This window comes from Protopterus annectens, chromosome 4.part0 (assembly GCF_019279795.1).
Source record: "Protopterus annectens isolate FY-2018-M chromosome 4.part0, PAN1.0, whole genome shotgun sequence".
NCBI classification, from domain to species: domain Eukaryota; kingdom Metazoa; phylum Chordata; order Ceratodontiformes; family Protopteridae; genus Protopterus; species Protopterus annectens.
Window position 1 is genome coordinate 19845321 of NC_056733.1, and position 15027 is coordinate 19860347.

Sequence of the window (15027 nt, forward strand, 5' to 3'; positions counted from 1 at the left end):
ATTAGGGTAATTGAAGTCACCTAGTATGATGGTGTTTGGTGATACATTTATCCCCTCTAGTGTTTTCAGGAAGGCCATGTGAGGTTCCTGAGTTTGTGAGGGTGGCCTGTAACATGCTACAATTTGCAGAGCAGTCTTGCCTATGGTTAATTGCACCTGGATGGTCTCCGATGCATCGTGAGTTGCCACCAGTCTTGAGGTGTGGGTGTCCTTGATGAATATGGATACCCCCCCCCTTTCTTGGTATTGTCCGGATTTTGGGGCCGGAACGCATGATGTGAGGTAAAACCTGATAGTGCTGGGGTGCTCTCAGGAGCCTTGAACCAGGTTTCCGTCACAGCACAGACATCGATGTTCTCCATACTGAGAAGGGCCTCGAGTGCATGCATTTTGAGATTCAGACTTCTGGCATTGAGCAGCATTACCCTTAGTTTTTTTCCTTTTTTGTGTTCTAGGGTGGTAGGTTTAGAATTTGAGCCTTGCCTAAAAAGGCACTATGGGGTGGCAAGAGCCTTTGCCAATATCCGGAATCCCAGGGTGACAGGTGCAAGCCATCCCTTGAAGCAGCGTGGCTTGTCCAGCATGTCATCCCAGGCAGACAGACACTGGATCCCCTTTGAATGACACCAGTGTTTAAGCCAATTGTTAAAGCTGATCATCTTATCTCTGTATTGTGGCATCATTCTTGGTGAAGGTAGGATACTGCTCAAGGTCAGGGTCATACCTGCCTGGGCTACATAATCAGAGAGCTCCTCAATGTCTCTTTTCATGTAGTCCAAGGAGGTACGTCTCAGGTCATTTACACCAGCGTGGACAATGACTGAGTCATATTTGTACCTGCTGTTGAGAGACCGGAGTGCTTGCGTTATGTGGCGGATTCTAGCGCCCGACAGGCAGCTTACTGTGACCTTCTCCTTACTCAGTCTGGTGAGCGGGACGTCAGTGTGTCTGACTATGGAGTCACCAATGACTAGTGTGTCTGGCATTTTGTTTGGCCTTAAGGGCTGTGACTGTTTGACACTCTGACTGTGAGGTCTATGTGTTGCAGGTGATGTGTTCTGAGGTGGTGGTTGTTTGGGTGTCTGCTTTGGTGGCCTCTGCTGTTTTGGTAGATTTTTGATCAGAGCCTCCGAGTATGTCTTTGTGTGTTTATGTGCATGATTTGAGGTTGTGATGGTACTATGTGAGACTGGGTCTGTAGTGTGTGTGGTAACCTTCTCCTCCTGACTGGTCTTGCCAGTCCTATGTTGAAGAGCTCAGCCTCCAGTTTGGCCGTATAGTTGCATCTCTCGCATGTATTTGTGTTTTGTGGGAGGAGGAGAGGGTTGTCTGTGTACATGAGGCAATTGTAACATTGCCTCAATATTCCCAGGTTCACCAGCTGAGCAGGAGAGGACACTAGCAACTGATCCCTCGACATGCTAGAAGAAATAGACAAAAACTTTAAAGAAGATTCGGGGCGTGGGTGACCGAGAAATAGGGGTTTGCCTTTTTGGGGTACTATCTATTACAAGATCAAGGTAATAAGTACTGTAGGAGCAAGTGCTAGGTTTAACAGATAGAGAATAGTCTACTTGGAGTCAAGTAGAGATGATCTTTTTATAGGATAGGCTGATTAGATCAGTAGTATAGTTCGAGGAAGGTAGTTTTAAGGGAAAATTTGAAGAGTGTAATTTAGGTAGCCCTAATAGTTTAAATCTGCCCTAGTGTGCAACAATGTCAGCTCCACCTTCGCGTTTAGCGTTATATCAGGGGCTGAAAGAAGCTAGGAACTGGCCCAAAACGACCAATAAACTACAAGTTGCTGGCTGAAACCTCACAAAACTGGACCAACAGGCAGCTCAATGCTTCCCACTCCCACTGGTAAGCAAGGGAACTTCCTCTCTTCCAAATTAGGTAAAGAATCAGTAACAGGAACTGCAAACAAAGCCCAGGGATCAGCAAGCTCTGAAACTGGACTATTCTAGCTTAGTAAGGCGGGAAAACAAGAGATATATTTTTTTTTTCAGAAAACAAGCAGAAACAGATACAGTAAACACTTATAAATGCTAATATCACAGCCTACACAAACAATTTGCAACAGTTGCAAATTTTAAAAGTAACAAACTGAGAAACAAGTGCAAAAACAGAATAAATGCAGAAAAACAATAACAATGTATCAGCAAGCAGGCGAAATACAGTTGCTAGAGAAATAGAAGTGGAAAGCCACAAAAATTATACTTAAATCAGGTAAAGTCGCTTTTTTAGCTCTCTGAAGCTTGGATTACTCTGCTGGCCACCACGAGGATCTGTGCTGAGTAGGTACAAGCCAAAAAGCGTTTAGCGTTTTATATCAGGAGGCTGAAAGAAGCTAGGAACTGGCCCAAAACGACCAATAAACTACAAGTTGCTGGCTGAAACCTCACAAGACTGGACCAACAGGCAGCTCAATGCTTCCCACTCCCACTGGTAAGCAGGGGAACTTCCTCTCTTCCAAATTAGGTAAAGAATCAGTAACACGAACTGCAAACAAAGCCCAGGGATCAGCAAGCTCTGAAACTGGACTATTCTAGCTTAGTAAGGCGGGAAAACAAGAGATATTTTTTTTTTTTTTTTCAGAAAACAAGCAGAAACAGATACAGTAAACACTTATAAATGCTATAAATCGGCTATCACAGCCTACACAAACAATTTGCAACAATTACAGATTTTAAAAGTAACAAACTGAGAAACAAGTGCAAAAACAGAGTAAATGCAGAAAAAACAATAACAATATATCAGCAAGCAGGCGAAATACAGTTGCTAGAGAAATAGAAGTGGAAAGCCACAAAAATTATACTTAAATCAGGTAAAGTCGCTTTTTTAGCTCTCTGAAGCTTGGATTACTCTGCTGGCCACCACGAGGATCTGTGCTGAGTAGGTACAAGCCAAAAACCGTACGTTTAGCGTTTTTTATATCAGGGGGCTGAAAGAAGCTAGGAACTGGCCCAAAATGACCAATAAACTACAAGTTGCTGGCTGAAACCTCACAAAACTGGACCAACAGGCAGCTCAATGCTTCCCACTCCCACTGGTAAGCAAGGGAACTTCCTCTCTTCCAAATTAGGTAAAGAATCAGTAACAGGAACTGCAAACAAAGCCCAGGGATCAGCAAGCTCTGAAACTGGACTATTCTAGCTTAGTAAGGCGGGAAAACAAGAGATATTTTTTTTTTTTCAGAAAACAAGCAGAAACAGATACAGTAAACACTTATAAATGCTATAAATCGGCTATCACAGCCTACACAAACAATTTGCAACAGTTACAGATTTTAAAAGTAACAAACTGAGAAACAAGTGCAAAAACAGAGTAAATGCAGAAAAAACAATAACAATGTATCAGCAAGCAGGCGAAATACAGTTGCTAGAGAAATAGAAGTGGAAAGCCACAAAAATTATACTTAAATCAGGTAAAGTCGCTTTTTTAGCTCTCTGAAGCTTGGATTACTCTGCTGGCCACCACGAGGATCTGTGCTGAGTAGGTACCAAAACGACCAATAAACTATTATTGTTTCTGAAGTTATTGATGGTATTAGAAAAGGATAGTAGGGCTGATGTGGTACTGTGATTTGGCCTGAAGCCATGTTGGGAGTTGGCTAGAATTTTATTTTTGGTGAGGTGTTCCGTCAGTTGTTTGTGGACATACTTTTCCATAATTTTGGCCAGGGGTGAGAGTATAGCTATAGGTCTGTAGTTGGTTAGCTCTAGTGAGCTACCACCTTTATGGAGAGGAATAATGTGTGACATTTTCCATATGGAGGGGATGAAGGCTTCTGACAAGGTACGGTTTATGATTATGGAGACGGGATAGGAAATGGCCTCAGCTGCTTTTTGCAGAAACTCAGCTGGGAGAAGGTCAGCTGCTAGCTTAGTGGGTTTTAGTTTTTAAGAAGAGATGTTATAGAGGATATGGGTACTGGATCGAAGGTAAATAGATGATCTGATGTAGTTGTAGTATTCTGCTGGCATGGGTAGTGGAGTGGGCTGGTTGTTTGTTTGAATTGTGTGGCCAGGGATTGTATAGTTTCTGTGAAGAAACTATTGAATGTGTTAGCAATATTTACAGGGCACTGTTGTTTGCAAGTTGTTGGAGTGGGGGTGGTTGCCTGGCCTGGGTGCAGGAGCTTGTTTAAGCCTGCCCAGAATTTTTGTGGATTATTAAGGTGTTTGTGTTGGAGGTGGAGGAAGAAGTTTTTTTTATCATTTAAGATCATTCTTTTAGTTTCATTTCTAAGTTGCCGGAAGGTTTGGTGGAAGTGTGGGTCTTTAGAGGTACGCCATGTGACCCACATCTTGTTTCTAGATAGGATTTTGTTTCCTTAGAGAGCCATGGTGCGGTTTTGGTTTTAGTTCTAATGGACCATATTGGAGCATGGGAATCTAGAATCTTGAGGAAGGTAGTGTTGAAGTAGATAACTGCCTCTTCAAGAGGAAGAGATTTGAGTATTGTCCAGTTGTGGGCTTTAAGTTCAGTTTGAAAAATGGAGGCGTTGAATTTATTATTGTTCCTGATTTTTTTTATGGTTGTAAGAAGGGGGTGATTTTCTTGAATTTGATAACATAGGTGAGTAAGTGATCACTCATGTCCTCTGGGTGAGTACCTGCTGAGTACTGGTCAGGATCTTTATTAGTAAGAATCCAGTCCAGGATGCTGTCTTTGTTTTGGGGTTTACCTAGTCTGGTAGGAGTGGATATGAGCTGAGAACAGCCATGTAGATTTATGCTGCTAGATGAGAAGGAATTCCAATCGATGTTGAAGTCACCTAACACTATGGATTTCTGGGGGTGAGTTTGAGTTAACCAGTGGAGAAAGTCCTCTAAGGTTTTGTTATTATTGTTGCCTGGGGGGATGTAAATACATGCTATATTTATGCTTTTATGTTTGTTTGGTTGAAGTTTTACAAGTAGAATTTCGGCATTGTTTGTTAGGAGGGGGTGTGGAGAGGCAAGGGAGATTTGTAATGTATTTTTGTAGAGTATGGCTACACCGCCACCTTTACAAGTTATTTGGTCTGCTCTTAGTATATCATACCCTGGTGGGATTATCTGTGTGTCTTTCGTACTTGGTTTAAGCCAGGTTTCTGTGAGACATAGTAGGTCTCGGGAACAAGTAGCTAAAAGGGCATGTAGGTTGTGAATCTTATTGTTTACACTTCTGATGTTTAGATGACAGGTCAGAAGAGAGTTAAAGTGTCTAGAGTTTAGATTGAGAAGTGGAGGGGAGGATAGGGTGGAATTAGAATTGAGTGGATGGGAAGGGCCAGGGTTGGGGTGGATATTACCATCTGTGGCTAGTCTGTGATTCAGTTATACTTTAGTCAAAGTGCATACTGCTGCCATTTCCACCTGTCTAAACACGGATCCACCTTTGTACTCTAGGCCCAGTGTTAAGTGGTTTCTAAAACAGGTCCTGCATTTTAGGCCACCTAGAAAGGAAACTTATCCTCCATGGGATCTCAGCTATGTCATAGAAATGCTGACCATAGCAAAATTTTGAATTAGCTTATTTTGCCTCTTGAGCTGCTCTCCAGTCCCTTAAGTCCAGGAGCCTTAATTTGTAGAGAACCCTTTTTAGTATTCCACTAGGATAGGGAACCCTGTGTACTAACCTTTCTTTTATGCCTAAAGTGGTCTCTGAGTTATGTCTTCATTTCAGTCAATTTCCAGTTATTCTCCGTAAGCCTTAGACCAAAAGAAAAAGGACAACCTCATTCCTGGATATGTACAGGCAGGGAAGGCATTGTTTGCATAGAACCAAAGAATTCAGGTCTAATCAACTATTTGTTTCCTTTGCAAAAGGGACATTAAATAGATGAGTAAATAAATTATTTCCAAATAGCTTGCTAAATGCTTCCTTTCCTGCCACTTATCCCATAAGAAGACTATTGCTGTTCACATCAGAGCACATTCCCCTAGAGAAACTGCAGCTACCACAGCTTTCCCTAACATTGTTACCACACAGCCTATTCTCAATTCAGCACCCTAGGTTTATGTCCATACTTTTTCCAAGCATAACAACCTAGGGACAACTTCCATGGTAGGGCAGGATTTGCATGTGATATCCTGCAGGGCCTTATTTCTTAGCTGCTGGTGTCTCCTATCCATCACGTTATTGTTTTGGGAATATTCCAAAAATGAGAACTGGATGAACATAGTACAGTTGTGTTATGATTACTTATTTACACTACGTTATGGCATATGTAAATGTCTGAATAGATTCACTGTTAAAGTCCAGGTACCCTCCCTCCATCCTACTGTACTGTTTGTTCTTCCAGTGTGGATTGGGGTTGCACATACCCATTGCAACTTCTTTCTCACTTTCCTGCCTGGCTACCTCTTTTATCTGTTCTTATTCCCTAGTTATCGAAATTAGGAACCTCTGGGGTGGACCTGTACCACACTGACCTTCTGCTTTAGGCACTGAGATCTTCTACCTTGTGAGTGGGCTAAGGCAAGAAAGATCAGAAAATGGCATCACCAGACACATCTCTTATACCACTCATGTCTTTTCATCCTGGTAGGAGGGCTTCAGTCAAAGCTATGGGGGATGGGGGGAAATGCTGTAGAAGCCAGGCTATTGGTATGCAAGGTATCCCAAAAGTGAGCACTATAAGAGTTAATCTACTCAAACATATATGTTTATGATAAGTTCCTAGCACAACTCTACACTGTTTTAACTGAGAATGTCCCAATTATTTTATCTCTGTGGTTCAGACTCAACTTGGTGCAGATCATACTGGGGTGAATAGGGATGTCCTGAGAGCTGCAGAAAGGGTTAATAATAATATTGCTGGGAGGATTTCAGCCTTACGCTTTAACCCATTTTTAATCATATTATGTATTCCTGGTAATCTAATTAAAAATCAAAAGACTTCTTGACCACTGTAGTTAGCATTTTTCTTTTTGCTGATTTGAAAAGACTACATCTCCCAAATAGTTATGTTTACTTTTAATCAAGATAGCTTGAGACTTTGGAGCCAAATGGGTTATCCAGATTTGATACAGTTCTTTGATTCCATAGATATTGGTTATTGATGACTGTTGGACCATGTTCCTTTATTAGTAACTTTGAAAGAGGCAGAGGACTGAATTGTGGGGTTGTGGAAATTAATTGCATTTTTATTGCAAAAGGGAACTTATACAAATAAAAGTGAACTTATACAGATGTGGAGTTAGAGGTGCCATGTCTGTCCTTACAGTTGTCCCTCTGAAGGCTGTGGTCAGGTGAATACTAAAGGATGTGCAGATAAGGTGTACTAGTCTATCAAGTTTCCCATGATAAGTTAGTCATCTAGTACCTGATGAAGGACATGATATGATGTCTAGTCTGAAAGCTTGATTTACTTTGAAACATTTTTTTTTGTGTTTTCATATATTATTTGTTACTGAATGTTGGTTTTATCATTTAACATGGATACTTGCTTCTTTTTGCATATTTGAAAATGGTGTTTGTAAAAACAGTTTTTTGGTCATTTCCAGTGTTTGAGAGTTCAGACTTTGTAAACTTTTGTTGCATTTATATGATGGTCTAATCATGATTGCAAGACATTTGCTTCTGTACAGGGTTCTTTAAGATGTAGAATAGGGTAACCATTTGAAATGTAAGGATCCGCTAGAACGAGTCTCAAATATAGAGACTGAATGGCTGAAAGAGCTGACTTACATATACGAGTCCTAAGTCTGAGATGCCATTTCTCACAATATTTCCTTTCCTCCAAGGTATGGCAATCTCGGAATTGGTGTACAACAGTTTATGGGTGTGTGGGGGTTGCCCCCCCAAAAAGAAGTTTTAAGGAGAAAAGCAATTTTCGAGAGTCACTTTTCACCATTTTTTTCTTTCTTTTCTGATTTTCAGCACTCAGCATTACAAGTGCCAACATTTCAACAGGTAGCTGTAGAATAGTCTTAGATGACCAACTATACCCAGTTGTTGTACCTTCATTAATTCAATTAAGATTAGTTTATTAGCAAAATGTGTGATATTTTTGTTTTCTTTTTATAACAAAAATGACAATGTCTCACTTGTGCTTGCTTGTTTCCAGATTCTGGATGTAAACAGTCTTTTTGCTGCCCCTGTTCAAGTACAGAATCTGACCATGTGCAACACTCTTTGGCGAAGAGGCTTCAACGACTGCAAAAAAAGGGAAAACCAGCTCTACCTCAGTACCACTCTGCGATGGTTCTATCCACCTAACACCGCAGTTAATTTCCGAATCTTCTGTAAGGGAATGGAGCACCATCAGTCTGTGACCATTGCAGAATCAGAAAAGATGGTGCTGATTGGACGAGCATATAACAGAGTTTACCGTGTTGTGGATATTCCTATTCCTGATCCCCCTGTTGGTACATCAGGCCAAGTAGAGTTTTTAGTGCAGCCAATTACAAAGGAAGGCTTTGTGGGGCAGAGTTCAAACTGCTCTAGATTGGTTGTCAACTATTTAGAAAAACAGTGAATCCTAGTATTATTTCTTCATTGTAATGCTGTCAGGGTGACTGGGTGACAAATATTATGTTACCTTCTACCTTTTTCTACATTTGTAGCACAGTCCTCTGTGTGTAAGGAGCAAAATGTAGGTCTTATTTGCTATCCTTAGAAAGGAAGGTAGGTTACACTTTTCATTTAATACAGACTTCTGTTTCTTGTTGGCAGGGTCCATATAGATGAGCTCTATATCCCAGTAAGCCACTCACCACTTACCTGAATGTCGCCCTCATTTCTTCTGTCCTCCATATGAATTACCTTTCCTCTCAATGTGGTGTGTATATAGCAAGGCCCTGTCACTCTCTAAATTTCATAGCCGTAGGGCAATTCTAACAAGACTGGCTGGTCTGAAAAGGTTATTGCATATCTATCCCTCAACTGTGCTTGCCATTTCCTCCTGTTCCTTCCCTTGCATGAGTGCTGATGTCTAAGACCATCATAATATATTTTTTCTTTTCCTTTCCCAGGGCGAACAAAGACATGCATTGCCCTTGCTACATGTTTTCCTCTCTTCCAGTTCCAGCATATTCCCAGATGTGCAGTAACATCATTACACACACTTGTGTTTCTTTCTTAGCTATCCATAGATATGCACCAACATCATTGAATCATTTGTGTCCCTTCTTGAGATGTGAAATGTGACAAAGTGCCTGTAAAACAATGTCCCAGCCTCTCCTACCAGTGAAAAGTGCTAAGCTGGTAACATTTATCTCCCACCACATACACAGACACACACACATATATTTTATAAAGGAGGAGTTTGTGAAGCAGTTACTTATTCCCAAACAACAGTGTTGATACGTATTCTACATCAGTACTGCTGAGCAGACCAGTGTTCTGGTATGACATGGAGATTTTAGGATAGAGCTCGCTGTGGTAATATAACAAAGATTAATAAAGTCACATGGTCATGAAAACTTTTTCTAGCAAGGCTTCATTTGAATCCCATAGTATGCATCAATGTATACTATGTGAATCTGAGCAAGTTATTTAACTGGACCAAGGTTTCAAGTTTCATCTTAAAAGGACATTTTCACTCAAACTAAACATGTTTCATTAATTGTTGATCTTTTATGCACTAACATCCCCCTCTACATCATTCTAGGTAGTTAGTATCATGTTATAATTTGTTTTGTCCACAGTGACCTTATGGGGGCTGTCTTGCGAATGTGTGTATTTTTTTTTTAATTATGTTCATCTTTCTCCTGGAGTGCACATTGTTTCCTGTTAGTATGACAAGAACTCAACACTGGTATTTCAGGTACTGGGTCTCACCATTTGCATGTAGTGACTGCACTGTGCATCACCTTCATTTTAAAGTATCTTTGTAGACTATGACTAATTATGTTTCATTGTTTAAGTTAACTGACATTTTAAATGTCCTTAATGGTCCTTTTAAATCTTCTTCCAAGCAAAGTAGATATCCTAATTTGAAGTCTTTTGTAACTTCAATAAATTCCCAGCTGACAATTTTAGCCGTTTATGATTAACATTTTAGATTTCCCAAACTTGGCCTGGCATGCTTTCAAAGGCTTTCTAGTATCCAGTCTGGACAAGTGGCCCAGATATGTGGGCAGAGAAAAACTGACACACAAAATAACTTGAGAGTTCAAGTGTTATGAGGCATTGGCCTTTTTATTGTGACCTGTGATTGTAAGCTTATCAACTAAGAGGCAAGCAGTGTTTTTTCAGTCTTCTGGTAAATAAAACTGTTAATAGTAGGAACATTGTCTTTGGTGAATTAAAAGGAATGGAAGGGTGGAGTTGTCCTTTTTGAAGAGGCACTTGGGCCTGACTGGTCACTGCTGGATTAAAAAAATAATGACATGCTGTAACTTACTGGTACATGCTGTAACTTACTGGTACTTTAAAGCAAAGTTAAAGTGCAGACAGGTTTAAGCCCTGTTTTTCAGCAAGGAAACAAAGTCAGGAGTAAAGTGATAAAAATTCAGGTAATGATTGTTTGCCAAATACTTCTTTCTGTCCCTAAAGAGTGGTAATCCTTCAAAGAACTGGGTAGATGGTAAAACGTCCATTACCACTGAGTAAAAGGCAATTCACGAAGAACAAGGGATGCTTTATCTGAAGTACATTGATTTTTTTCTACAATGTAAAGTATTACCAAAACACTTTTCTATAATTGTATTACTTTTTCAGAATTAGTAAACAGTTATGACGTACTACTGGCAGTGTAATAAAGCGTATTTCCAAGAAAATGTTCTGTAGTTCATTAAACAACATGTACTACAAAGCAAATAATGTTGCAACAGTAGTTGTCATCAGAGAGGACAAAGGTAAGAAACATTCTCCTTTGTTTACAGCAGTTACTTATACATTAATATAGTTGTGCCTGTGATGTTTTTGTTTTTGCCGTGTCATAGGTCTGGTTTACTGGTGTAATTAAAAACTCCTCCATTTCTAAGAGAACTAATTTTCTGGAGGCCATTTCTGGGCAGTACTGTATAAAGAGCCCTTACATATGTCTTGGCAAAAGTTTTCGCCAAGTAATATTCATGAACAAGTTCTGCTATCACTAAACTCTTTTCACCTAGAACAGCCTACCATGCAAGGAGGTAGTGTATCAATTTTTATAAGTCATTCAAAAAGTGAAGTTACAGAAAAAATGTGGACATCCGTTCATAAGATGTTACTAGGCTAATGACCACTAGGGCCTCTACAAGCCTAGCTGCGCACCCCAAACCATTTGGATCTCCAGAATCATACAGGGGGCATTTTAGTAGGCAGGTAGCTAAGGATTTGTGTGTGTGTGTGTGTGTGTGTGTGTGTGTGTGTGTGTGTGTGTGTGTGTGTGTGTGTGTGTGTGTGTGTGGTGTTAGGATAATACTTTTCCTATTGATGGTCTATGTCCATAAGGGACACGGGGGCCAGACTGGGGTAAATGTGCAATCTTCCATCCAGTTGACAAGGTTTGGCTTGAATAAAGTCAGGGATGAACTCTGTTTTACATGGATGGGGAGCCTATTGCATAGTGTGGTGATCCTTTGTAACACACATCCATCTCTCTAATGCATCTGTTTATGTCACAAGTGAAGTTCAGAGCTCTAGGTCTAGCGTTTCTGATGCTGTTTGTTTTGCACATGTGCAACAGGTCCATCAGAGCTGGGTCTGAGGAAGCCCTGTAAGCCAGGCAAAGATCCCTTCTCAGCAGCCTGCAGTAGACTGAATTCTGAGACAGTACCTTTAGGTGATCAGCATAGGACAGGGTATTCATGCCTTGAATTCTCTGGTGAGAAACCTTTGTAGACATTCTAACTGTTGCAAGTGCCTGGTTAGATACACTCCAGAGGAGGCATTGTATTCAATGATGGGTCTAATATCTAATAAGGGCTGAGTAGAGTGGTACTACAACTTCCTTGAACTTAGATGCCATACAAGATGGATGACTAGGATGATTTTCTTATTATCTTAGCTACATGGGTATGGCAGAGACTTTGAAACGGTCTTCTTAAGGTGTCTGGAGAAAGAGACCTTTTGTACAGAATGATATGCTGCCCCCTTGCCATTAACCCTTTAAGGATTCACTTATAAAAAAGAAACCAAGTTAATCATGTTGAAAATAAAGAAATGATTCCTGAAAAATTAAATACAGATGTTTGTGCTGCTGGTGCTAGCCGAAACCAAAGTCTAATTAATGCACTGAACTTTGCGCAGTTGCTAATAAAATAACTTGTCTATGCAACAGATGACATGTACGATAATGTCACAGTTTACAGGTTTTAATGCATTAGGTTAAACTTTTCAGGCAGTATAAATGATAATGTCCAGTTACCTCAGAACAAACGTTCCTACATGTACATGTACCAGATTTAACAAAAATCAGATCTAACATCATACACTTTCAATGTCCTTTATATACATTTTTTATAAAAGCAGTCTTTGGAATTTGCAGTCTGTTGGAAACTTTCAAAGTCAGTATTTTGGTATTTTTCTGATATCATACAGTTTGTTTATTGTATTCTGTTTAAAGGTAAATAATGTTAGACTTTCAGGGAGTCTTTTCTGTCAGGAATGTTTCTGTCTCCGATACTCCCTGCACCTGGATTCTTATCTGTTTTTCTTAAAGCTTGTACCAAATACCAGACATTCTGTAACACATTTAGTTAAATGTGAAGCCTGCATATTTAGTAGACAAAAATGTACATGCAAGTGACTATATTTTCCTACATATATTCTAGCAAACAAAAGTGTACATGCACTGTTATATTTTACTACATGTATATATTCTAATAAACAAAAGCATGTATGCATTGTTATAAGTGTCTAAACATATATATCTAACAGTTCCTGTCAATAAAATTACCCCAGACAGGAATTTATTACAGTTAGTCAACTGTGGGTGCTATATGTCTTCTGCTAATGCTGCTGCCTTTTTCTTTCTAAGGAAGAGGATGGATTTTCTAATGAATCTGATGTTGACATAGAGACAGGGTTAGCTCACCCCAGGATTCTATACTCCAGTTCTATGGATGGTAAGCCCAAAGTGGTACCACTGTTAGGTTTTTCTTTTTCTGAGACTGTTTCCAGATTGAGGGACATGTTTGCTTGGGAACAGACAGATGTTCCCCTAGAGTTGGGCAGATGTTTTGCTTTACATGAATACAAAGTCCCTGCTTCTGCACCCATTCCTCCTATTTTGCCTGCTTTAGGGTATGCATTAAAAGTTGCCTATAATTCTCCTGCTTCTCTGCCATTGGCTCTTAAAAAAGTCATTAGTTTCACATGCAAATACATTTCTGTATTCTCATCCTACAGCTGATTTTGCTACCGTAAGTCATATCTCAAGTAGTGAAAAAGCATTTTGCTTACTCCAATCCATTTCTTGGTGCTAAAGAGGGATGATGGTTGGACAGATAGGGTAAGATACTTTTTTCTTATGCCACATTAGACTTCAGTATCCTGAATTACCAGGGCTGTACGAGGAAGTTCATTTTGAAGTGTACTAAAAGCTTGGAAGAATTTTTATTCTTCCCTGACTCCTGAAGGTAGGTGTTATGCCAATCGGATTGAGCCTAACTTGCCTCAGGTTTCTAAACATGACTTAGAGTGTGTATAATTGTGCTGATACTGTTTCCAGGGCTAATACTTCAGAAAATGTTTTGAGGAGATTTCTTTGGTTACATAACCAGAAGTTTTCAGAAGATTTAAAGTCATAAATTTTGAGTTTTTCTCTACTCTGAAGATGTCCTGACTGTGCCACTGTTGCATTATTCTTAACAGATAGGTTGTCACTTGCTAACATCCAGCTGGTGCACCAAACCTTTGACTTCATAGGACATACATTCATGCAATGACCTCAGCTTGTAGCCATCAGGGTATAAAAACAGATATACATAAGAGATCAAAAGATCTAGCTGCCACCCTAAACACAGGTTATTGCACTTGATGGCCTATAAACATTTGGTTGCTAGGTACCATAGCTTCATTTGTCAGATCACTTAAGTACCTTGTTGGGGAACCTTCTAATTTCTTGTCAGTTTTTGCTAACTGTTAGATGTCAGCTAGAAGGGGTAAGTGTGTGTGCAGTAGACAAATTCCATACAAAGGCTTGCACACTAAGTGTCTGTTTTGTCTAGGCCCCAAACATGACTATAAATCTTGTACCATCTACCAGTCTTGCTTCCTAAAAATCCTCTGAGCTAGGCTGTTCACTTTTAATACTTTTCTTGAGATGCAGCTTCTTAAATGCTTGGCTCAATACACTATGTCGGAATGCCTGGATGAAGGCCTCCTGCCCAAGCAAAAACTTGGAGACCAAGAGAGGATTCGCCAGATATCCTGTTGGAATCGGGAATATCTGCTGAGGTGGTCGGACCCGCAGTATGCCAGTCATCTTCTCACAAGTCCCATACTGTGACCCCATGAGTTATTGCAGATGGCAGAGTCCATCAACGAACCATGAATCAGTATGTTGGAGGGACGTTGTGGAATCCCTCAGATCTTGGGCAGGAAGAGATTCACAAAAACCCTCATAGAAATTCACCAAGGTTCAGAACCTCCTAAGCTTATTCAGGTGGACATCACCCTGAAAAAGAAAAAACAAAAACTTAAGCACACAGCATCACCTACTGCATTCAAGAAAAAAAGAATAGTTTGATTTTTCTCTGGGGCTTTTCAAGGCCATCATGCCTCGTAAACAACACCACATAAACCAACATTGGATTTCTCTTCTTCTGATGAGGAACCAGATAGGGATTTGGATCGTTCTCTAAATTACTTGTCCCAGTCCCAGTTGCACTCTCCAAAACAAAATTCTTCAATTAAAGGAAATTCACTTTCTCCAGTTTCCATCTTGGAAGAGGACTCTGTTGGAGAAGCCTTACAGAGCATGATGAAACATTTCAATGACCTTTCAAACAACAAGTGTCTGAGGTTCCATACGAGATATTACAATTTCTTGGAGATGGGCACTTCCACTCTTCCTCCAGTCCCACCTGTGCTGAATTCTTACCTGGATGCTTTCATACTAACTCTTGAGCTCTATACTCAACCCCCTGCTCCAAAAACACC

The 15027-nt window shown here is 40.1% G+C and overlaps 1 protein-coding gene across 1 annotated transcript in view; it reads left to right on the forward strand.

Annotated features, from left to right (window-relative positions):
- ENGASE (endo-beta-N-acetylglucosaminidase) overlaps positions 1–10545 on the forward strand; it is a gene marked incomplete in the record, with an annotated part of 426929 nt that extends 416384 nt beyond the window's left edge. The window contains 1 exon segment of the mRNA XM_044068061.1: positions 8060–10545. Coding sequence (XP_043923996.1) covers positions 8060–8470 — 411 coding nt within the window.
- Positions 10546–15027: the final 4482 nt, after the last annotated feature.